The sequence below is a fragment of the Hevea brasiliensis genome, chromosome 16 (genome assembly GCF_030052815.1).
Source record: "Hevea brasiliensis isolate MT/VB/25A 57/8 chromosome 16, ASM3005281v1, whole genome shotgun sequence".
Taxonomy (NCBI): domain Eukaryota; kingdom Viridiplantae; phylum Streptophyta; class Magnoliopsida; order Malpighiales; family Euphorbiaceae; genus Hevea; species Hevea brasiliensis.
The window spans coordinates 67287306-67311416 of NC_079508.1; the positions used below are offsets into that span (position 1 = coordinate 67287306).

Genomic DNA, 24111 nt, shown 5'->3' on the forward strand with positions numbered 1-24111 from the left:
TCACACTGCTAAATTGTGTAGCCTATGGACTGTTATGAATAAGTAAAAATCCAATCCCAGTCGGACCTGGTACCTTGCCGTGAAACTGATTAATCTCACGTAGAGGGTCCAAAGCTCCAAATCCAATAGAAGCTACTGGAAGACCCGGTCGGGCAGTCCACTTCGTCCCAGACTACTCTACAGTTTGTCTCCTCCGTTTCCAATTCCATTACCAATCGCTTTGATCGCTCGCAGTATGGACGCAGCTAAACTCAAAGAACTGAAGCTTTTCATCGAACAATGCAAATCCAATCCCTCCATTCTCAGCGATCCTTCCCTCTCTTTCTTCCGCGACTACCTCGAGAGGTAAAAAGTAAAAACTCTCCTATCTATTGGACTCTCACTCTCTCTTTGTTTTCTTTTATCTCATTTTGGTTTTCTCGGAATCGTTCCTTCAGTCTCGGTGCTAAGCTCCCTACCTCTGGTTACAACCACGCCGACTCCAAATCGGTACTCTTTTTTGCTCCTTTTCACTAGTTTTCAGGTTCTATTATGTGCAAATGAATTGTTTTGTGTCTGTTTTTTTGATTTCTTACGTGTGAATATTTGTGTACTTTGGGGATGCAGAGGAGCTATGTCGTGGAAGAGAGCGACGAGGAAATGGAGGATAAGGAACATCCACAAGGAGAGCCTCAAGAGGAAGAAGAAGAGGAGGACGAGATAATCGAATCGGACATTGAGCTCGAGGGAGAGACTGTGGAGCCTGATAATGATCTTCCTCAGAAGGTAGTTTTTGGGAATTGCATTGTTCGTGGTTTTGATTTTATTCCATTCGTGGAATCTGATAGTTATTATTATTATTATTTTTTTCGTTTTTGCGTTTGGTTATGGCATTGCTGTTTGCAGATGGGTGACCCGTCTGTAGAAGTCACAGAGGAGAAACGAGAGGCTTCGCAAGAGGCAAAGGCCAAAGCTATGGAGGCTATCTCTGAAGGTATTAGAATGAATGCCTGGATAGATGCTTACATGTAAAGTTAATGTGATATGGATTGATTTTCTGCTTTGGTAAGGATATGATTGCAGAATCTGGATTTTTCTTTGCACTGCTGCAGGTAAATTGCCAGAAGCTATTGACCATTTATCAGAAGCTATTTCCCTCAATCCGACTTCGGCAATCATGTATGCGACCAGAGGTAAATGTTGATTAGTGGTTTTAAAGTTATATTTTGCTTAGATTGGGATTGTTGTGTGTTTTCTTGTTTTTATTGTTAATTTAGCGTGTGTGTGTGTATATATGTGTGATGTTTTACAGCTACTGTTTACATCAAAATGAAGAAACCCAATGCTGCCATCCAGGATGCCAATGCAGCCCTTGAGGTTGTTGCTTTCCCAACTTATTTGCACTGCTCATCTATGTGGTAAACTGTAATGTGATGCTTTGAGTGGAAGTTTGAAGCCTAATAATTTCCTGTTTCAGATTAACCCAGATTCAGCTAAGGGTTACAAGTCTCGTGGCATGGCACGAGCAATGCTTGGTCAGTGGGAAGAAGCAGCCAATGATCTTCACCTGGCGTCAAAGTTAGATTATGATGAGGAAATAAGTGCTGTACTCAAGAAGGTCTCTCTCTCTCTCTCTCTCTCTCTCTCTCTCTCTCTCTCACCCAAGCACAAACACTCTGATTTATGTGACTGTCAGGCAGCATCGCTTAGAAGTAGACGCACAAACTTTTACCTACTATTTCCCATATGGAAACAGCAAAATGATTGAAATTGAATTAGTGCAAACTGTATTTGACAAATGCTTGATACTGAAGTCGAGAACAGCAAATCCTAATCACATGTTAAATAATATGCTCAGTGTATGCGTGTACTGGGGAAGTAGAACTTGCAATAGGAGATTATGATCCCCATTCCAACATTTTAATGGTAAATACAGGGTTAAAATCCCTTTTTTTAACCTTTGTGCCTAAAGTTGAATATTTTTTAGTAAGATAATTTCAAGTTTGATTAATTTTGATGTATGAAAAAGGATATTAGTATTACTCCAATTGTAGATTATCGTGTGTGTAAAATTTGTCAATACGTTGTTCAGTGCTCAAGCCAAGCGGTCCACTTATAATTTCCAAATGCATTTTAAAATTCTCAATTTCAGTGGCGTTGTTTTTATTTATTTATTTTGCTTGGGAGAGAAAGCGCCCTGGAATGGTTGGTGGGGGGGCACGGGATTTAGCTGTCTCAGTTGGCTGTCCATGACATACCTATAGTGTGAGAAGCAGAGCTTCTTTGGTGCATATAATTTTATTAGACCTCTCACTGCAACCGTTTTGCCATATAGGTTGAACCCAATGCACACAGGATCGAGGAGCATCGTAGGAAGTATGAAAGGCTGCACAAAGAGAGAGAGGATAGAAAGATTGAGCGTGAGAGACAACGTCGACGTGCTAAAGCACAGGTAGCTATAATCATATTCATTGTTCAACACATTTCATTGCTTTCTTTTTATGTGTGATGCTTATTGCGTTTAACATCATTCACAGGCTGAGTATGAGAAGGCAAAGAAGCAAGAGCAATCATCTTCCAGCAGAAAACCTGGTGGTATGCCTGGTGGGTTTCCAGATGGAATGCCAGGAGGGATGCCTGGTGGGTTTCCAGGTGGAGTGCCAGGAGGAATGCCTGGTGGTTTTCCTGGTGGAATGCCAGGAGGCATGCCTGGTGGTTTTCCTGGTGGAATGCCAGGAGGAATGCCTGGAGGTTTCCCAGGTGCCATGCCAGGAGGGATGCCAGGAAATGTTGATTACAGTAAAATCTTGAACGTAAGTATATTTGTGGTTGTTTTCCCTTTTTATGTTCAATAAAGAATTTACTATACTTCTGCTTCTGGCTGAATGTTAAAAGTTGTTTTTTCTTTTTAAATTTCTTAATTTTCCCCACTTTCCTGGAACCTTTTCATTTACCTTGTCCAACTATAAGTGAATTGACTAATGAGCACATGTTTTACTTAGATCATGATATACTTCTCTTTCTGTCTGAGATATTCACATGCTCATGCGAATGTGCGCTCACACACATTGATGTAGAGGCAAATGGAGAAATTGTCTTAACCTAAATTATTATGCATAAATGAATTCTTAAGTCAGAATACTATTGTTATTCTTGATGTGTGCGCTATAATTTAGTGTCACGACCCAACCGATGGGCCGGACCGGCACTAGGACCTGGGCCAGCTTAAAGCCCCCGAGGCCCGTAGTAAGCCTAACTATTCACTAACCCAACTCTAAGGCCCATTTGGGCCCAATATCAAGAAATCAACCGGACGGAGTCCGGCCATAAAGTAGACCTTTCAACGGGGAGTTTTTGACTCACCCGACCTGTAAACAAAATATATCATCAATTGGGGAGCTCAGCTCACTCTCCACATACTCATATCACATAAAGATAAATGGGAGCTCAGCTCCTTCATCCAGTCCATCAAACATGCATATAGTAATTTTACAGGTCCACATAACAATTTATGTTACAGACCCGAATCAATTAATATTTCTAACACATGCGGAAATTCTAGGAGTAAATAAAATTACACAAATATTGATAAACAACCTGCGATGGAGAAAAGCAGGTTAACCACAATAAAATCCTCTGCTTTGAAAAAATATTGAACAGAGAGTAAAATATTAATTTTAACCATAATCTCTATAACGATCTATATCTAATGCACCCTTTAGACTGATATGCAACACCAGCAATAAATTCACATCATAACATCAAAAAAGTAATTTGGAGCACTCACGCGGTACGGTAATATCAATCATAATATATATGGGAGTGATTCCTATCTGACTCTCTTAATTCCAATTGTGCGTGAAGAACTATTTCGGACTTCCACTTAATTACCAAATCGGGGTCCCAGCGAAGAACTCAAGCCGTGTCTACCGTCCCAGCGAAGATCTCAAGCGCCTACCCGTCCTATCCATAGTCCACACCACATCACACGCACGCGCACTTTGCTCCAAATTATCACAACAACATACCTGACACTTTCACAGTTATAAATGCAACATAAATCGTGCCTAAAGTTTATCTACATAGATATATGCATATAAGTGATGCATGGGCATGCTTGAACATATAATAATAGTGAAATTACAATTAAAATTAATATTTTACTCAACTTGACAACTCTTGTGGGGTGGGGCGGAGGGGAAGAAGGCTGTTCCGGCTCACCTGACAATTACATTAGAATTATTTAATACAAATGACTCAATACAAATCAAGAAAAGACCAAATACGTCCTAAGTCGCGAAACCGATGCAGTCTCCCTATACCTAGGACCTACCCAAGCAAAGGGCTCAAAACACACTTCTATATTCGCAACTCATATATCCACAATTCAATCACATCACACCCCTCCCGGGCCTATCACATCAGTCATCCATCACAATATGTAAAATTTCAATTTAGTCCTTATAATTGATCATTTTTGCAAAAACTACCCAAACAAGCTCTAAAAATTCTAAAACTTTGCCCGCGGTCCTTAGCAATATTACTAGGCTATTGCAAAAAGAATCATAATTTTCTGAGCTACCACGAATATTTTATGGATTTTTAATCCTATTTAAGCACTAGAAAATTACGAAAAAACAAGGTTCGGGTTTACCTTTGCCGATTCCGATTTTTTCGGGGCGTCGACAATGGGGGTAGCCAAAACCTCGGTCCAATTTGGAGACTTTTCGAAAATTCACAGACCTGGACAACTGTCGAATTTCCGCGAATTGAGGATACCTACACGAAGCCCACAACACGGGGGTTAGTACATAAATTTTACGGAATTTTCTAAGCTCATTTAATGCTCGGAAAAACACTGCGAAGTTCCGTGGGACCCACAGAAAAACGGTGTCGTAAAAATTTAAAATTTATGTCGCCGCAAAGCTCTCGACGAGTGGAGCGCTCTGGTACTCTTGGTTTTCTCGTGGGGTTTACGGTTTGTGAGAAATCTAGCCCAAAAGTCAAAATGGGCTAAAACTTCCCGGGCAAAAATTGGACAAACCGCTCGATGGATTTCGGTGTTCTTGGTGTCTATGGAAAGCTCTCGACGAGTAGATGAGTTTAGACACAAGACCTGGTTCGATTGGTGGCCGAATTGGCCAGATTTTGGCCGGGAAGACGAGCGGTCGCGCGGGTGTGCGTGTCGCTTCAAGAGCCGCCTGCCGTGGGGAGGGTGAGGTGGTGGGGTGGCAAGGGAGGTGGCGGCGCGGCAAGGGGAGGAGGGAGGAGAGAGAAAAAGAGAGAGAAAGGGAGAGGGGTCGGGACGCGCGGGGAGGAAGAAGGAAGAAAAAGAAAAGGCCTGTCCGATTCGACCGGACCGATCCGGTCTGGTTCGATTCAGGATACAAATTTTTGAATTTTTACTCTGCCTCGGGACCGAAAACGAGGTCCAAAAATTCCGAAAAAAATTTCAGAAAACTCAGAAAAATTCGTAGACTCCAAATATATTTTTAGTTTTGCCACGTGGTATTTAAATAAATTTTTAAAAATCATCAAAGTTTATATTTTTAGAAAATCGAACCCAATTTTTAAAATCCGAAAAATCTCAAATAATTTCTTAAAATTTAAATAAAATTAAAATATCAATAATACTCATAAAATAATAAAATTTAAAATTTTGAGGTGTTACATTTAGCTTCTTTTTTTTTTTTTTTCCGGTCTTTGCAGGACCCAGAACTGATGGCTGCATTTAGTGATCCTGAAGTAATGGCTGCCCTTCAAGATGGTACTATTTTTGCTTCTTAGCATTATTGTTTTAGTTGTTTTTCTTTCTTATTTTATATTTTAGCCTTGACTGTCTAACAATTAGGCAAGTTGTTGAGCATTTATGTTATTCAGACTATAAAATTGTAACAGAAAACATGTGTCCTTGTAAGATGTTAAATGATACATCCTCTTGAACTTTGAAGTAGTTATTTATGCTTCTATATTTTAATGGAAACAATCATTTTGCATTCACTTGGGCTTTTGACTTGTTAGATCAACCTTCAATGGGAAGTAGATGAAACTAGTCATGTTCCTGGTTTCTTACAGGATTAATTTCTGTAGCATGTAAACTATGCTTTTTAGATTTTAGTGGCGATCCAATCCATATTGGTACTTGTTTGCTTGATAGCTAAATGTTATGCTGCGTGTGTATCTCATGGTGTGGGTGAGCTATTTAGTACAATAATGATAAGAGAAAATTCTTGGTCCTCTATAATTTTTATCTACATTATAGACTGGACTAATTATCAGGACCATATATATTTCTCTAAATTTTATGTTTTCCGCATGCCTCCAATGATGGGGCTCAGAGACTAGGGAAGGCCTTGTACCGGTTCTGTTTTCTCAATCCATGAGGACCATGAGCGATTGCATGCCTACACATTATCATATCACTCGTGATTACTGAATGTCCCCATTGAATCCCAAACTATTGTGCATATAATTTCTTTTGAATTTGGGTGATGGTTTTGCAGTAATGAAGAACCCAGCTAATCTTGCTAAGCACCAAGCAAATCCCAAGGTAGCTCCTGTAATTGCAAAGATGATGAGCAAATTTGCCGGCCCAAGGTGAATGATGTTCAAAGCGTGTAGAAGTCTGCATCCTAGTGTCACATCTTGAGTACTTGTGTAGTTCTTCCTCTCCAATTGCTGTTGACTTATTCGGCGTGGACTGTGTTTGGCTATCACATTATTGTCAAGTGTGGAATATTTTTAAGTTTTGTAGACCGAACTGATTCATTTCATAGATTGAAATGTTTCATTGAAATTTCCAGAAGCAATAATATGTTTTTGAGGCAGGATTATTTAGTGTCTGTTTGATGTGTAACTGAAAGCCAATCTTTTAGCTTTTAGCTTTTTAACTATGATCAACAATTTTTAAATTAGCTTTTTAACTTTCAACTTTTGATGTTTCAACAGCTAATTGTTGTTAATTATGAAATTGGCCTCCACCACATTCTTTTGTTTTCATCGAGCCCCTCTATTCCCCTAACCTTAATTAATGATTTGGGTCGTTGATCCAAGGAGACGATCCATTACCACTAGCATAGGAGTCCGTTAGCTATTGCATGAGTCGTTAGGTTGGAATTGAGCAAAAATTCAAAAACAATATTCCAAAGAAAATTTGTCCTTCCAATTCATTTAATGTATTGGGCTTCCAAGCGAGAGATGCTGCCAGTACTCCTAGGACAGCAATTGACCGCTGAAGTTTAGAATCACAGGTGCTGGTGGTTTCTGGATGTGCACTACATGGCAATGGCAAAGATAATTATGCCAATTGATGATGAGATTGGGCGAATTGGATCTCTGGTCAAAACCAATTCTCAACTTTTTCAAATGCAAAGCTCGAAAGTTGAAAAACATTGAAACAACAATAGAACATGGGATAATAATAGCATGTCAAGTGTGAATTATGCAATAAATCTTATGAAATGCATTTTTTTTTTCTGAAAGTTTGAACTTCATTAAGAAGAAGCCTCAAAGGGCAGAACATTTGTTACAAAATACAATTGAGTCATTGGATTAAACATGAAAGAATCATCATGAAGGGTTTAGAAGCCAAAAGATGTGCCACCCTAGTACAATTTCGCTTAACAAAACTAAAGCTAATCATGTCAAGTTGTTGGACACCTCCATCTCAAATCCAGGGTATTATGAAATGCATATAATTTTTGTACTTGTAGACACTTGTATACCGACTAAAGAGAGATTATAATTTTTGGCAATTTTCTTTTGAGAAAAAAAAAATATATTTTAAAAAGAACACAAAAGAATGGAAGTTTAGACTAGTTTCTTTCGCTGAAAAAGAAACAGCTCCTCTTTAACAATCCTGCGACGAAACACCCCAAATCCACGGAGGTGCCCCCACCAAAGACCAAAGCAGTTGAGCATCAAAATCTCCTTAGCACAGTAGGTTCTGTACTTTCACATTCACACTCAAATGGAAGACAAGGAAAATGACCTGTCACCCATTGGGAATTACCGACCAATGACGTGTCCTTTTTGCGTCAAGAAATTGGTCAATAAGAGATGTTGAAAATTTGAATTCAGATATCTGTCCAATCGAATCCCTCTGGTCACCTACTTATCTCACCCTTGCGTAATACAGGGAATGTTTTGCGTTAGTATTGAAATTATTGTTAAGAAAATTAATTTTTTAAATATATTAGTCAGAGAGTATTAAAAAATAATTAAAAATTAAATTTAATCAATTTTAGACATAAGAATATTAAAATAATAAAATAATTTTTTTCAAACTGCTTTTCTCAACAGCATCTAAAATGATATTTTTTTCAAAAAATCAATTTCAAACTCTGAAATTCAATGCTAAACAGGCTTATAGCCACCAAACTCATAAGAATGCACCAAATTTCATGTTGCCGTCAATGAATCCGTGAAAGTTTTGGTACGAAGATTAGCTAATTCAAGTAAATTCATATGATGCAGGGAATAATATTGAAGAATTAGTAAGTTTCAAATATAAATTCAAATAAAAATGTTCAAATATCAATAAAAGCAGTCTTTTCTTCTCCATTTCTTTTTATAATTTTGTTTTCTGAGAAACAAACACTCTTTTAATTTATTTGCAAGAGTTTTCATCTCCATTATCTAAAAAAGAGAAAACCTTATCAAGCTATGTCTTGATCATTTCAATGGGTCTTCACCAAAATTCACATATTAACAAGTACATGTTAGATCTTACTCCCTTTTCTTTTTCTCTACCAATCACCTTTCTTGATGTGTCTTTCGTTTTCCTGAGACAAAAAGCAACTATTTGACCCATCATGGAAATTTTTTTTCTCTTGGTGTCTATATCGGTCATTATTTTGCTTATGGTGGGGTTGATTTTATGGACCTTTCAATTGGTCTTACCTCTACTCGAATATTTTCCTAATTCTCCCAGTGGGCTGAGCATGCTCCTCCTCTCATTCGCTCCAGGATTGCCCCAAGTGTATCCGTTGTTGATTGCAATGTCGAAAACAACCCAAGCATTTGTTTTCACCTTCCATGGCAGCCACCCAAAAGCCTTTAGCTTGGGTTTTCTTTCTATCTTTCTCTACTTTATTTATTTATTTTTTATTTCTTTTGAATTTGTTTTTATGGGTTTATGTAATTAATTTGATAAGGGTTATGCTAATGACGACTACATTATTTAAAAATTACGTAATTAGGCAATCTTATGATATTTTTATAATTAGCTCTACATATATACAGTAATGCTGGAGTCAAATTCTGCGGAAAATAGTTAAGTGTGATGAATTCCCTTTAATTTGGTAGTTCACAAGTCGCTGTAATGTGTGCTTGATGATGTTTGTGGTATAATTATGCAATTTACTCTTTGGATGCTCATTATTGAAGCAAAGTGGATTATTTAAATTGTTTAAATTAATTGAGCCCATTAAAATGTCATTAATATTATTTATTTATTTCATTTAGCTTCATATAATAGTATCATAAATTAAAAAAATATATATTGCTATCATTAATTCAAGAATTAATATTTTAATCTAACAAACCGATGGATATTATTAAAAATATAGTATGGGTCATTCATGTGAGTCAAATTTGATCCATTAAACTTACAATCAGAATCAATTACAACCGTAAAAATTAATTCAGTAAAAGAAATTAATTTAATTAGTAATAAAACATTAATATACATTAATATATATATAAAAGATTTCAAGAGTTTGAGGTTTAATACATTAATATACATATAAATAACATGTCTAAATTTTTGCTTATGTAAATGGATTGATGAATCAATTTCAAAAATATAATTTTATAAAGCTATATTTATACTCTAATTAGATGTATTTTTTTTTATTCAATAAAGATACAATAGATCAGTAACAATAAGAGATTAATCATCTTTTTTTCTTACTTTAAAGGTAAATATATAATTTTAAAAGTAAAGGAAGATTAATCAGAATGTAACACCCCTAATTTTTAAATTTATTATTTTATAGGTAAATATTGATATTTTATTTTAATTAAATTTTGGAAAATTATTTGAGATTTTTTGGGTTTTAGAAATCGGGTTCGATTTTCCGAAAATATAAAACTTTGATGATTTTTAAAAATTAATTTAAATATCACGTGGTAAAACTAAAAATATATTTAGAGTCTACGAATTTTTCTGAGTTTTCTAGAATTTTTTCAGAATTTTTGGGCCTCGTTTTCTGTCCCAAGGCAAGTAAAAATTCAAAATTTTATATCCTGAATCGGACCGGCCGAATCGAACCGGACCAGATCGGACTGGTTGAATTGGACCGACTTTTTCTTTTCTTCTTCTTCCCTTCCCCGCGCGTCCCGAGCTCTCTTCCTCTCTCTCCCGTTTTCTCTCTCCTCCCTCCTCCCCAGGCCGCGCTGCCGCCTCCCCAGCCTTCCCTCACCGCCAGCCAGCCTTCCAGGCGGCCGAAAACGAAGAACGAAGAGGCGCGACATGCAGCACGCCGTTTCGGCTTACCGGCCGAAATCCGGCCGATCCGGCCACCGATTGGGCCGAGTCTTGTGTCAAATACCATCTACACCTCGAGAGCTTTCCATAGACATAAAGAATACCAAAATCAATTGAGCGGTTTGCCCAATTTTTGTACGGAAAGTTTTAGCCCATTTCGACTTTTGGGCTAGATTTCTCGCAAACTGTGAACCCCATGAGAAAACCGAGAGTACTAGAGCGCTCCACTCGTCGAGAGCTTCGCGGCAATATAAATTTCAAAATTTTTCGACATCGTTTTTCAGTGGGTCCCACGAAACTTCGTAGTATTTTTCCAAGCATTAGATGAGCATAGAAAATTTCATAAAAATTTTATACTAACTCCCGTGTTGTGGGCTTTGTGTAGGTACCTTCAATTCACGGAAATCCAACGGTTGCCCAGGTCTGTGAATTTTCGGCCAGACAGACCGGCTACCGAAAAAGTCTTAGAATTGGATCGAGATTTTGGCTACCCCACCATTGTCAAACGTTCCGAGCGCGTTTCCGAGATCGGAATCGGCATAGGTAAACCCGAACCTTACTTTTTTATAATTTTCTAGTGCTTGAATTGGATTAAAAATTCATAAAATATTCGTGATAGCTCAGAAAATTATGATTCTTTTTGCATTAGCTTAGTAATATTGCTAAGGACCGCGGGGCAAAGTTTTAGAATTTTTAGAGCTTATGTGGGTAGTTTTTGCAAAAAGAGTCAATTATAAGGACTAAACTATAATTTTACATATTGTGATTGATGACTGTTTGGATGGGCCCAGGAGGGACTGTGTGATGTGATTGAGATGTGGATGTATAGTTTGTGGATATAGAAGTGCGTTTTAAACCCATTTGCAGGTTAGGTAGGTCCTAGGTATAGGGGAGACTCTGCCGGATTTTCGGCACGACTTAGGACATCTTTGGTCTTTTTCTTAGTTTGTATTGAGTCAAATTTATTAAATGATTGTAATAAAATTGTCACGTGAGCCAGGACAACCTTCCTCCTCTGCCTAGCCACCACAGTGACTTCGGTTGAGTCTGTGAGTAAAATATCAATTTTAATTGTAATTTCGATATTATTATATGTTCAAGCATGCCCATGCATCACATATATGTATATATCTATGTAGTTAAACTCTAGGCACGTTTTATGTTGCATTCACAACTGTTAAAGTGCCATGGATGTTGTTGTGGTAATTTGGAGCAGTGTGCGTGAGTTGGCGTGCGTGTGGTGTGGTGTTGGCTATGGACAGGACGGGTAGACACAGCTTGAGATTTTCGCTTGGACCCGGTCCTTCGGGGTAGACACGGTTTGAGTTCTTCGCTGGGACCCCGATTTGGTTTATTAAGCGAAAGTCCGGCTTGAGTTCTTCGCTGGCACAGGTTGGATTAAGAGGGTTGTATAGGGGATCAGCTTTCATATATGTATTGTTTGACATTATCGGGTGTGTGAGTACTCCGAATTGCCTTTTTGATGTGATTTATATGAAATTTATGACGGTGTTGCATTTCACTTTACATTGTGCATTAGTTTTAGATAGCTATAGAGATTATGGTTAAAATTGATATTTTACTCTCTGAGTTGAACGCTCACTCCTGTTCATTATTTTTTCAAGCTACAGGAGGATATTTGTTGTGGTTAACCTGTTTTTCTTCTTCACAGGTCGTTTATTAATATTTGTATAATTCTATTAACTCCTAGAATTTCTGCATGTATTAGAAATATTTATTTGATTTGGGTCTGTAATATAATTACCATGTTGGACCTGTAAACTTATTTTATGCATGTATGTTGGACTGGATGAGGGAGCTGAGCTCCCATTTATTTTTATGACATTTGAGTATGTGGAGGGTGAGCTGAGCTCCCCAATTGATTATATATTGTATTTACAGGTCGGGTGAGTAAAAAACTCTCAGTTATAAGATCCATTTTATGGCCGGACTCTGTCCGGTTGAATTCTTGAAATTGGGCCCAAATGGGCCTTAGAGTTTGGTCGAAGAATAGTTAGGCTTACTACGGGTCTTGGGGGTTTTAGGCTGGCCCAGATCCTAGTACCGGTCCGGCCCATAGATTGGGTCGTGACACAGAAGTTCCCTAATTAACATTTAGACGTAATTATTGACTAATAGTCTACTGATTAAGTATATGTCTTATAATAATGTAAGAGATTAAGTATATGTTTTATTAATCATTTTAATAAAGGAAAGGTTTCGACATTTTTTATGGAAGACACTGTAAATTAACGAAGTAATGAAAATACGAGTTGGACCCCCATGGTCGTTGAGGGTGATCATGAACTCACAGCTGCTACAGTTGCGGCGCTAAGCTTAAACCAGACAGACCCAACCACACAAGCAATCTCATTCTCAGCTACCTGACCACATTGAGTATGGGGTTCGATCGTAGCTGTCTGTAGGTCTACCTACAAATGTATAAATTACACAATAGTGTATACTTAAAAAAACTATGCAAAGTTCGATGGGTGTATTCTTGCTGGGAAAAAACTTAGACGTGGCGGATTTTGCATTAATTTTATTGGTCGGAGATTTTGAGCACATCCCAAGTGTTTTTCTTCTTAATTATCCACAATTTGTATCCTGTCCTTATGCTTAATTCTTAATCATCAGACATGGGCAAAATTAATTAGTAGAAACTAACGTATTAATTCAATACTTTAATGTCAAGGGTGCAGTGCCTTGCAAGTTATTTGAAACTTGCCATTTGATTGTCAAAACTTGGCAAGAGGATAGCAGAGGCAATTAAAGGACAAGATTCAGAGTGAATCTGTTATGATTATGCAATTGTGGTTACCAATTACTTAGCTTGACGAATTGGATTAATCTTAGAGGCCATCAGAGGGCGTTTGAATAACCGAATTAATTAATGAGGGTTGATATATAAGGGTATTTTTCATCATTGAACAAAGTATAAAAAAAGTGAAACTGAAGGGGTTAAGGGTCCACATTGAACTATATGCTAACCTAAGCATAGAAATACAAGTCAAAGACCAAGAAATCGGATCACGAACTACCCCCAACTTGCCTATATCTTTAGGTAACAAGATGACGAAACTCATGGTTTTCATCAATTCTTGGACAAGTCTCTGTGGGAAGACAAGTGGAACAGAGCAGGACAAAAACTTGTTCTGGATAAGTTTACAAAGGTGCCTCGATCATGAATGAAGAAACCTCAAATGACCACCCTGTTCTTGAACCAAAAAATCCAGAATGTTTCTTGAAGCTTAGACATACGTGGCATATAGATTGTATTGGTGCGTATTAGTGTTAATATAAATGTATAATATTGTCCGTGCCAAATGAAACTATAAATCATTCTCTCTTTATGCTCTTTTGCCAAGATATGCACGCATGTATATGACAGTGATATTAAATACACTTAATTAGAAGAGAATTAAGAACCTCGATCAAATTAATTATACATGTACTGGGTTCCATAAATATCTGGCGATAGAGCAATTTTATTAACCCTAGTTTATCCATCATCCATATACAGTAGCGGATGTGGATGATAAAATAAGGATTAATTAACCCCTCTTTTTATCATAATATATATGCATATTGTATATTCATATATTTATTTACTTTTAAAACTTACACTTATTCGCCCTTTTGCCAACCTTGGAATAAATTTTCTTGGCAATAAACCTTGTCAACACAAAATTGTGCAACCACATATGTGATCAATTGATGAATAAATGTTCAGTTATTTATATAAAGAAAAATGTATTTAAAAGTATTAATAATGATGTAATTTTTAATAATTTTTAAGATATTACAATTTATCGAGTTGATTGTAGGATATTAATATTATATTTTAAATGATATTTTACTATTAATTTTTATATGGTAACCCCATAAACTATTTTTTGTAATAAGCATAATTAAGAACTCCTAAACGAACTTTGTTTGATATAGAAAAGCTGGTAGAAGGTATATACATGTGAAGGGTTAATAAAAGAAATTAAGAATAAATAATGATCATGGTTTTCTTTTAAAACGTCATTTGGTGAATGATTATAGAACTTAGAAGATAAGTCGAGATTTGGCAAGTTGTTAATCAGTAGTCTTGTGGTTTTCATAGGGAAGCAACTCACTCGAAGGAAAACAAGGGAAATCAGCTAGGGTTTCTTGACCATTTTCTCTTTGATACTTTCTTCTCTTAAGACAAAAGTAAGCAATGTTTTTCAAATGTATAATGATATTATTTTTCATTCAATTAACATAATAGCATTCCTTATTCAGTACTGATGGTAATATATATATATATATATACGAGATCGAAATGTAGAATATCCTACATAAGAATTCTATGTAGAATATTTTCAAAAGTAGAATGATATTATTTTTTTCAATTTGATTTATATACACTTTTATTCATTTTTTTAATAATATTGTTAATTTTAAAAATTAAGATAAATCTGTAAATATTTTTATCTGCACTTCAAACTCAGTATATTTTCACTTGTACTAAGAAAAAAAAAAAAGGCTTTCTATCGAATTTAGGTAAAAAAAAATCCTTACATCGAATTTTTTATACTCAAATAAAGGCTTTAATGCAGAAAAATTTAAAAAATTGTCTAGAGCTCAAACATGATTTTTTTTATTTTTTTATAGAATTAAGCTCTAACAGGAGTTTTTTTTTCATATTTTTTTCTTCCTTTGGTTATATATTTTCATGGATTTTCTTTTTCCATCCTCGATTCTGGCAATTGAATAATAGTTTGAAACCACTTGCAAGAATACTGCTCAAATTACAAATGGAAAGAGAAATATCACTGTGAAAGTCCTTCAAATTCTACAGATTACAATTTCTTTGATATCATATTATTCTTTGATATGTCTTCCAATTACAGGGCAGAAAATTATTTCTCATTCAACTCTATCATCCTATATAACTGGAAAAAAAAAAAACAGTCGAAAAAGTTGGGGAAATCATGGATGCATGCTTTTCTTTAACATTACAGGCGTTGGCTTTGTGCTAGTAAAAATTGGAGTAATTAATTAATTAATTCAAGTTTGTGGATTCAGGGCCAAGTCTTTTCTGCTTCTCTTTATATCTAACATGTGTTGATTGCCACAAATAAAAGCGATACCAAAACTCCGTCTGAGAGATTGATTTCTCTGTAAATCAAACGGCTAATGTTGCTAATGCAAATTAAGAAAAGTTACTTATCAGCCACAAGATATAAAAGACCATCCCAATAAGGACACTTAAACGTGGTGATGACGAAATGGGTGATGGAATGGTTGAGTAAGAGTGCAATCAGGAGGAGTGGGGTTGTGTAGGAAAATGGGAAGATTTTTTTTTTCCTTTTAAAAAAAATTTCTCAATATGCTTAATTAGATGTATAGCTCAGTCCTTTGGTCACCCATCATTCTTTTGTCACTCAAATTTGTGATTCCACACATACCCTAACAAGCCACTTTAGTTCCCATGTCCCTTTCGCAAACCAATGGTGGACCCTTCTCTCCATCCATACAAGTGTTTCTATATATATATATATATATATATAGATGCACACACAGTGCATATTATTTTAGGGTACACCAAAGTTGAGGACTTTATATAAATGTGGGTGTGGGGCTGTTGAGTCTTTACAAGGAGTGTTGGTGAGACTTTTTAGCATTAGTGGAACTTGTTCATAGCTAGTGGTCTTGTTTCCCTCTAGTTAGTGTATGTGTGTGATATGGGCAGGCAACCTTGCTGTGATAAACTTGGGGTCAAGAAAGGGCCATGGACAGCTGAGGAAGACAAGAAACTGATCAACTTCATTCTCACCAATGGCCAGTGCTGTTGGAGAGCTGTTCCTAAGCTTGCCGGACTCCGGCGATGTGGTAAGAGCTGTCGTCTTCGTTGGACTAATTATCTTCGCCCTGACTTGAAGAGAGGCCTTCTCAATGAAGCTGAAGAGCAATTGGTCATTGATCTTCATGCTCGTCTTGGCAATAGGTTAAATCTCTTAATTATTTCATGCGTCATTGATTTGTTGTTAAAGAGAGATATCATGCATTCAAAAGCATTTTTAAATTTTTAAGTGTTTTGGTACTTTTTATTGATTAATAATGGCGTTTGGTGTGGTGGCTTCATCATGGACACGTCTTCCTCTGCCATATATATACAAAATATATAGTGTCTCCAATATATATATATATATATATATATATATGTTTGTTACTGTGAAAATAAACTTTTGTTTTCTATGAAGAAGATAATGCAGTTGAAATGAAGTGTTCGACAAGGTGATATATATAGCCTCTGCATATGAGGGGAAGGTGCACCTAATATTTTGCCAAGGATGTGACTGATTATGATTGTGATAATATCTGTATTTTAACAATAATATTTCAAACCATTTTCTTCTTATATTCTTTATAATAATATGTACTTTGAACGAACAAGCAGGCAGAGCCATAGGAGTTTTTTTAAACAGATTGAAAGCTCGTATGAAGTTGCAAAATTAATGATGCCATCTTCGTTTTTAGCTTTCCGATAATTAATTTCCATAATATCTGTGCGTAAGATTCGAGTAATAAATACTTACATAGCTCAGCATTTTCTTCAAATTTCTGGTATCTGGTTATTCATTTCCATTTCTTTTTATATACTTAGGTGGTCCAAGATTGCTGCTAGGTTGCCCGGAAGGACAGACAACGAGATCAAGAATCACTGGAATACCCACATCAAGAAAAAGCTTCTTAAGATGGGGATTGATCCTGTTACACATGAACCCTTCCATAAAGAAGCCAAGACCGAGGAAAGTTCATCTATATCCCAGACTGATAATCTTTTGCCGGAATCTGGCAACAACAACAACAACAACAGTAGTATGCAAGAAAATGATGGCATCGCTAACTCGGAGGAAAATTCAAGCTCACCGCAGGAAAATTGTTGTAGTGATGAATCGATTTTGTTAAATAGTATTTGCAACGACGAAACGTTATTGAATAGCTTGTGGATAGATGAGCCTCCTCTAGTTGACGCATCATGGAACAATAATAATCCACCTGCAACGGAAAATACTAATAATGGAGAAATGGGTTATCCATATCCATCCTGGGAAGATAATTGCACATGGTTATTGGATTGTCAAGATTTCGGAGTCCAAGATTTTGGGTTTGATAGCTTCGACAACCTGGAATTTAAGTCGCTGAACGCATTAGAGATGGAAGACAAGCACTAGAACATACGTATGGTACGTAGTGAGAAAACTTTTAAGGTTCAAATGCAAGGGAAAAAAAGAAGAAAATGGTACAGTAAGAAACAAAGTATCATCATGCATGTGCAGCTGAAGTTAGGTTCTAAAAGTGCTGAATTTTATCAATTATGCATCAGATTACTGTTGGAAGGGTCGAAGAAAAAGCTGTCTTCTTTAGAGGTTTCTCACCAACCAAGTCAAAAACAGTGAAAAAAAATATCATTAAATTACATTATTCTTCTTGGTCCTTTATACCAAAGTTGTAATCTTATGTGTAAGAGATAGGGACACGTTTGGACTATTGTCTAAAAAGAAAATGCTAGTGGGCTTTTCAGAAAATTGTAACGTTCGTATATAAATGTTGTATGATATTGCAAATAATGAAGTGGATAAAATTATATTATTTGTGTACGTTGGTTATAATATAACCAATTTGGTGGAACTAATTTACCGTCCATCCATTCTATCTTTTGGTATTTGCCTGAAAGAAAAACTTTTTATTTTTATGGAGGATTAGGGGGAGTGGACCGCAAGGACTCAGAAATTCACACAAAAGGAAAGAAAAGGGACATGCCTATCTGCCATTGTGTGTATATATATAATTACTTTCCTAATCAGCAGGGCTTCAAATTAAATTGAGCAAATGCTATATTCACTATTTAACTAGCCATTGAAACAAGTGAGGTTAAACACATCGAATGCAAGAGTCATCTTCCAGCTCTGCTAGTTAAACACATCCCTTTTGACGTTAATGTTTTTGCGGATAATTTGGCTAAGCAAGGAGTGCTTCATTCTGATGATTTTATCTGAGTACTTCTTTTGTTTTGTATTTTTTGTGGCTAGTTTTTGGTTGGTTTTATGAATCATATTAAGTTCTTTTTATTGTTGCTTTATCCTTGTTAGGGTTCTGAAGCAGTCTATTTCATTGGGGTGTTGCATCCTTTGTATTTCTTTCATTCTTAATATATTTTGCTGATAAAAAAAAAAGAAAAAAACTAGCCATTGAAACAGTGCCGTTTAAAAGGGCACATGAAGATACATATAAAAAATATATGCCTATATAAATGATAATCCAAAGTATCACAGTATGATCTTTTGCACTTGCTGAATTGCCATACGTGGAACAAGGAAGCTTCGCATTATATCTAAGATCTTCATAGTTTGTGCAGATGATAATATAAATATTAGGTTTAAGGGTGACTTCTCAAGTGAGCACGTATGTACCCACTCCATTAGGCTTAATTTCTCTATAATTTGTTTGGTTTAAAGAAGTAGTTATCATTATCTCCTCATTATATTGAAGGGATGTTCAGGAGAAAACTAATGCACTTTGAGCAGGCTGGTGGCACTAATTTAATTGCACTTTAAGCAATAATCTCAATCATTGTCCTCTCAAATATGCCCATTGCCATTAGCTTTAGTTTTTAGTGCGCTGATGATATAGCAAATTCTGTCAAGCACCATAGCTAGCTGTTCCCTCATTCCGTACTTCACAAACTTGCTAATTAATCAATTACTTAGTATTTAAATTCTTAATAATCTCCTATACAGAAACTCTACATAATTTTCTTGCGTTATGTTGTAATCCATTGTTTTGATAATTAATTACTAATTCAAAGGAAAAACCATGGTATTTCAGATGTTACCTATAGCTAGCTACTTATTTTACAAGAGAATACTACCTAATATACTAATCTAGGATAATGGCATAAAGCACACAGAATTTGATTTTTCAATCTTTGACAAGGGAATGCCGGCTTAAGTCATGTATGATGTATCCCAAATTAACTATATATCTCTAGCAACCACTAGTTTATCTGTTGATTATCTATGACCACTAATTAATTACATGCCACCTTAATCACTTGATGAAGAAGATTTGTTGTGAAATAATGCCTAACAAAATGAGGGATACAAGTTAATCTTCTCAATTTTATATAACATTAATTCAGATTGTGACTTGATTGATAGACCTCAAATTCAACATGGGTATCAATCACGATTGAAAAGTTGACAACGAGTTGATATAATTTTGAGCCCTCAAAAAATACTCAAAATAATCTAAGCAAGAAAAAGAAAATAAATAAATTAACAAGTGTAATCCAGAAGAACTTGCTATTAAATTGCACAATCTGATCTATAAGCCTGTGTCAATGTGAATTTTCTTAAGAAACAAGTTAGGGCAGACAATTTCAATATTAAAAAGAAATTATTTATTAAGTCACATAAGCTAAAAGTTTTAGACCTATATATATGTGCATATATATTATATTTCAGAAAAAAAGGAAAAAAAATGAAATAAAATGATGTTCTTGATTATGAAAATATAGTTTGATACAGACATATACCAGAGAGCAGGAGAAAGGTACTTTTATCAAGAAATACTGGTACTACAGTTTCTTGTATTGGAGACCAAGATAACTTATTGGTACGTATTTAGAAGAAAAGGAAGGGAAAAAAAAAATTCAGGGAAAAGAAAAGATGATGATTGTGCTGACAAAGGTTAAGAGATGGATATGTGTAGAGACCCTACACCTAAAGATTCTGAGCAGGCTCCATGTAAGCATATTGCTAATGGTGGAGTTGCAATAGCTATAGGTAGCTTGGCCTCAAGAATTAAAATGGAGTCATTAGAAAGTGGAATGTGGAATGATGATAAGGTGCTGGTGTGTTGGGTTTCACATGTTTTATAAACGATACAGTTTTGCTGATGCTTCGGCTTTCAAGTGTTATTTTGAAAAGATCAAGACAGAGTCCATATTACAATGAGGGGAAAAGGTGCCCATCTCTTATGATGTGTATGTTCCATCTAAAGCTAAAGCAACATATATATGCCCATGAGGCTCCATAGTATTTTTGTGATCTGAAGGATTAACTCATTAATTTTTGTGTCTCTTCTGTTCTAAGTTGATGCTAATTATTTAATTATTTGCAAAAGCATTGTTCACTCAAGTTTATTCTGATAATTAATGAAAGAATTTGTAAGCAGTTTTAAGTCATCTCAGGATTTCAAAGACTCTGGCATGGGCTTTTGTGTATTGGGCATCATGAAATCTTTGATTATTATGACAAAAGATAATAATAATAATAATAAAATTAATTTAGAATTGTTAGAGTCCAATTCCAATTGGAATTAGGAAGTATAATTAATTTAGCAAGTATAATTAATTTAGCAAGTTTAGTAGAATTTAAATTATGAAATTTAATAATTAAAGTCCTAAAAGGACTAGATTTTAGTAGTCTATATATATAAATAGTTGGTTGGTCATTATACGGAATGTATTGCAGAGAGTCCATAAAGTGGAGAGTTGTGTTAAATTTCGTGAGTTTTGTTTGAGTGATTTTTGAGAGTGAAAAAAATAATTAGTGGTTGTAATTATTTTTCGTTTATAGTGGATTTATTTGGTGGAGTAGGCTTACGCCGAACCAAGTTAAATTTTGTATTCTTTATTTGTGTGGGTGTGATTTTTTACAACAATTAGTATCAAAGTATGGCGATGATCTTGGTGAGTTTGGTTAAAGGTGGAGCTATTGTGATATGTAGAAAGTTGCACATGCAATAATGGTGATGCAATAGCTCTCTACCATTATTACATGTGCAACTTTCCACATATCACAATAGCTCCACTTATAACTAAACTCACCAAGATCATCCCCATGCTCTAATAATAATTGTTGTGTACTGCGGAAGCATATAAATTATAAAGAAACAAAGCAAATATACCAACTAACAATATTTACATGGTTCACCCTCTCAACATAGGGCTACATCCACAGACATGCCATATTTTATTATTAATAATAATAAATCATCATTACAAGTTCAAAACTATACTACCCATAAACTCAATTACACCCAAAAGAATCCATGCTACATCAAACTGCTCATAGTAAATATATTAGTTAGTCCTTCTTAGTCTTCTCTAGATATAACTCAATATATTTACTATTACAACATTACACCGCAAATGGTATCTTTAACTATATGGGTAAGAGCCATTTCATCAATGGCCAAGAATCTCTTCCTTTTGAATTATATGTTATTTCTACACCTTAAACCGAAGCCTCTTTCCTCTGCAATGGGTAAAAGCCCCTTATCAGTGGGCAAAGCCAAATTCGCATTAATTGGCAAGGCCCCTTTCTACAATGGGCGACTGCCTCACTCTATGAGTGGAAAGCCAAATAACCTTTTTCACCATTGTCCTATTTATAGTGTTAATTCTCTCAATCCTAATCTGATTAGGAGTCTCATTTAATTTAGAAATAACACTAAAATAAGAGTTTTACTTTACATAGGAAATATTCCCTATTGATGAATATTCCTCTCTCCTCTGCAATGGGCAAAAGCCCCTCATCAGTTGGTAAAGCCAAATCTGCAGCAATTGGCAAGGTCCCTTTCTACAATAGGCGACTGTCTTACTCCATGAGTTGAAAGTCAAATAACTTTTTTCATCATTGTCCTATTTATAGTGTTAATTCTCTCAATTCTAATATGATTAGGAGTCCCATTTAATTTAGAAATAACACTAAAATAAGAGTTCTACTTTATATAGGAAATATTTATTTATTCTATTGATAAATATTTCTCCCACTCAAATTAAGAAAATATCTCTTCAAATTTTAATAGAATTTTAAATCATAATTCTACCAAGAATCGTGAAGTTTCCTCCGGAGAGTGTGAATGTCTATTGGTATCGGTCCATATAAATAACACTTGAAATCAAAGTATGCACTTTTGCTACTGTGCAAGGGTGTGGTGCTAAATTATTTTTTATATTGAGTTGATCATTTCATTGAATCCAGTTGCAGATCCGAATTTTTTAGTCTGCCATTAACATATAAATAATAAATATTATTAAACATATAATGTTAATATCTTATTGAAAACTAATTATCAAGAACTACATCATCATCCCAATTTGGTGGGATCAAATGATTCCTCATGTTAAAGATGGTTTGACAGCTCCAATTTCTGTTTTTAATCAAATGGAATTTGTTTGAATTGGCAGTCTTTGGGAAATCTGTGCTGTTGAAGTCCACATTGATTGCTCCTTTGCATTTGTTTGCTGCCACGGGATTAATCTGTATCCTTTTAGAGGGCTCTCAAAAGGCTGGAAACATCAAGACAGGATTATGACATAGCTGAGAAACAAGGTTCTATCAATCTTTCACCAGCACAATCTGTCCTTCACTAACCACAGGAAAAGTTTTCCATTCACCCAGGGAAAGCTTTTCATCGTTGAGGGAAAATTTTCCTATCGTTTCTAAAGACGATGAAAAATTTTAATAAAAATACAATGCCCGAACCATGCAAGCATTCTTTTCCACTTTCTCGTCCTCTCACTTATATAACCTTGTCACAGCCACGACTCCTGCAATTGGAGATTTATGAGAAATAGGATTTATAAGAAGAATAAAAAAAAAAAAGCATTAAAGAAATTTGGAGAGGCATAAAAAATCAATCTTTCTTGAAGAAATTGAAATTAAAGAATCAAATTACGGCTTTACTGCTTGTACGAAATAAGATATTCCTTCACTTCAACTGGAATTAGGTTTGGCTGATATGAGAATTGACCTTCCAAAGTCATAAATTAATAAAATTTTATAGTTTTAAAGACGACAACCACAGTTGAAAGTTATTGAAATCTCGTGTCTAGCTGCAACCTGTATATGACAATTTCAATTGAGCAACGTTGCTAAATCTAGTGTTTGGAGAAATGTGAGTGATTCAGTTGAATTCTAGGCAATGGATTTCATTGTTCAACTTCAAGGCATAATAATGAAGCATGCATTAATAGTTCCAGGCAAGTCAGTGGATAGAGAAATGACACACTCCTGCACTTTCTTTTCAATAATCACATAATGGTGGGGATCAAAAATGGTTCAGATTTACCTAACTATGCCTATGAACCGAATGATGACACTGAGGAATAAACGGAAATTTTTTCTGGTTATGAATTTGCTTTATTTTATGTTTGTTATTATTAGTGTTTTAATTGGCAAAATCATCATCCAAAGCTCTTTAGCTCATTGCTTTGCATACTAGCAGGAACACCCAACATACCCAACATACAAAATGCCATAGCTGTGTCAGGCTTTACGACATACTGCTGTTGTTGGGTCTTCCTTTATGCGGAGCAGGTGAAGTCAGAAAATTGGATTAGTGGGTACACAATTTTATTTTATTTTATATATATATATATATATATATATATATATATATATATATATATATATATATATATATATATATTATCTGTCCAAAGAAAAAAAATGATATATGCAAATTTTTAATATGTAATACAATAATAGAGTAAAAAAGAAAAATTAAATACATAAAATAAAAATTATCATTATTTTTTTAAATTTATAATTATCGACGAAATGAAAATATTATTGTAAAAAATTTAAAAAAAT

General features: G+C 35.2%; 2 protein-coding genes across 2 annotated transcripts; both read left to right on the top strand.

The window, feature by feature from the left end:
• Positions 1-59: 59 nt before the first annotated feature.
• Positions 60-6821, top strand: LOC110631853 (FAM10 family protein At4g22670). Its single transcript, XM_021779848.1, has 11 exons — positions 60-345; positions 438-489; positions 607-765; positions 886-973; positions 1092-1172; positions 1292-1356; positions 1457-1597; positions 2315-2431; positions 2517-2792; positions 5689-5746; positions 6483-6821. The coding sequence occupies exons 1-11, from the start codon at positions 236-238 to the stop codon at positions 6578-6580; spliced, it is 1245 nt and encodes a 414-aa protein (XP_021635540.1). The 5' UTR covers positions 60-235; the 3' UTR covers positions 6581-6821.
• Positions 6822-16024: 9203 nt separating this feature from the next.
• Positions 16025-18105, top strand: LOC110631798 (MYB-like transcription factor ODO1). The gene is made up of 2 exons (XM_021779763.2): positions 16025-16448; positions 17109-18105. The coding sequence occupies exons 1-2, from the start codon at positions 16186-16188 to the stop codon at positions 17677-17679; spliced, it is 834 nt and encodes a 277-aa protein (XP_021635455.1). The 5' UTR covers positions 16025-16185; the 3' UTR covers positions 17680-18105.
• The last annotated feature ends 6006 nt before the right edge of the window (positions 18106-24111 follow it).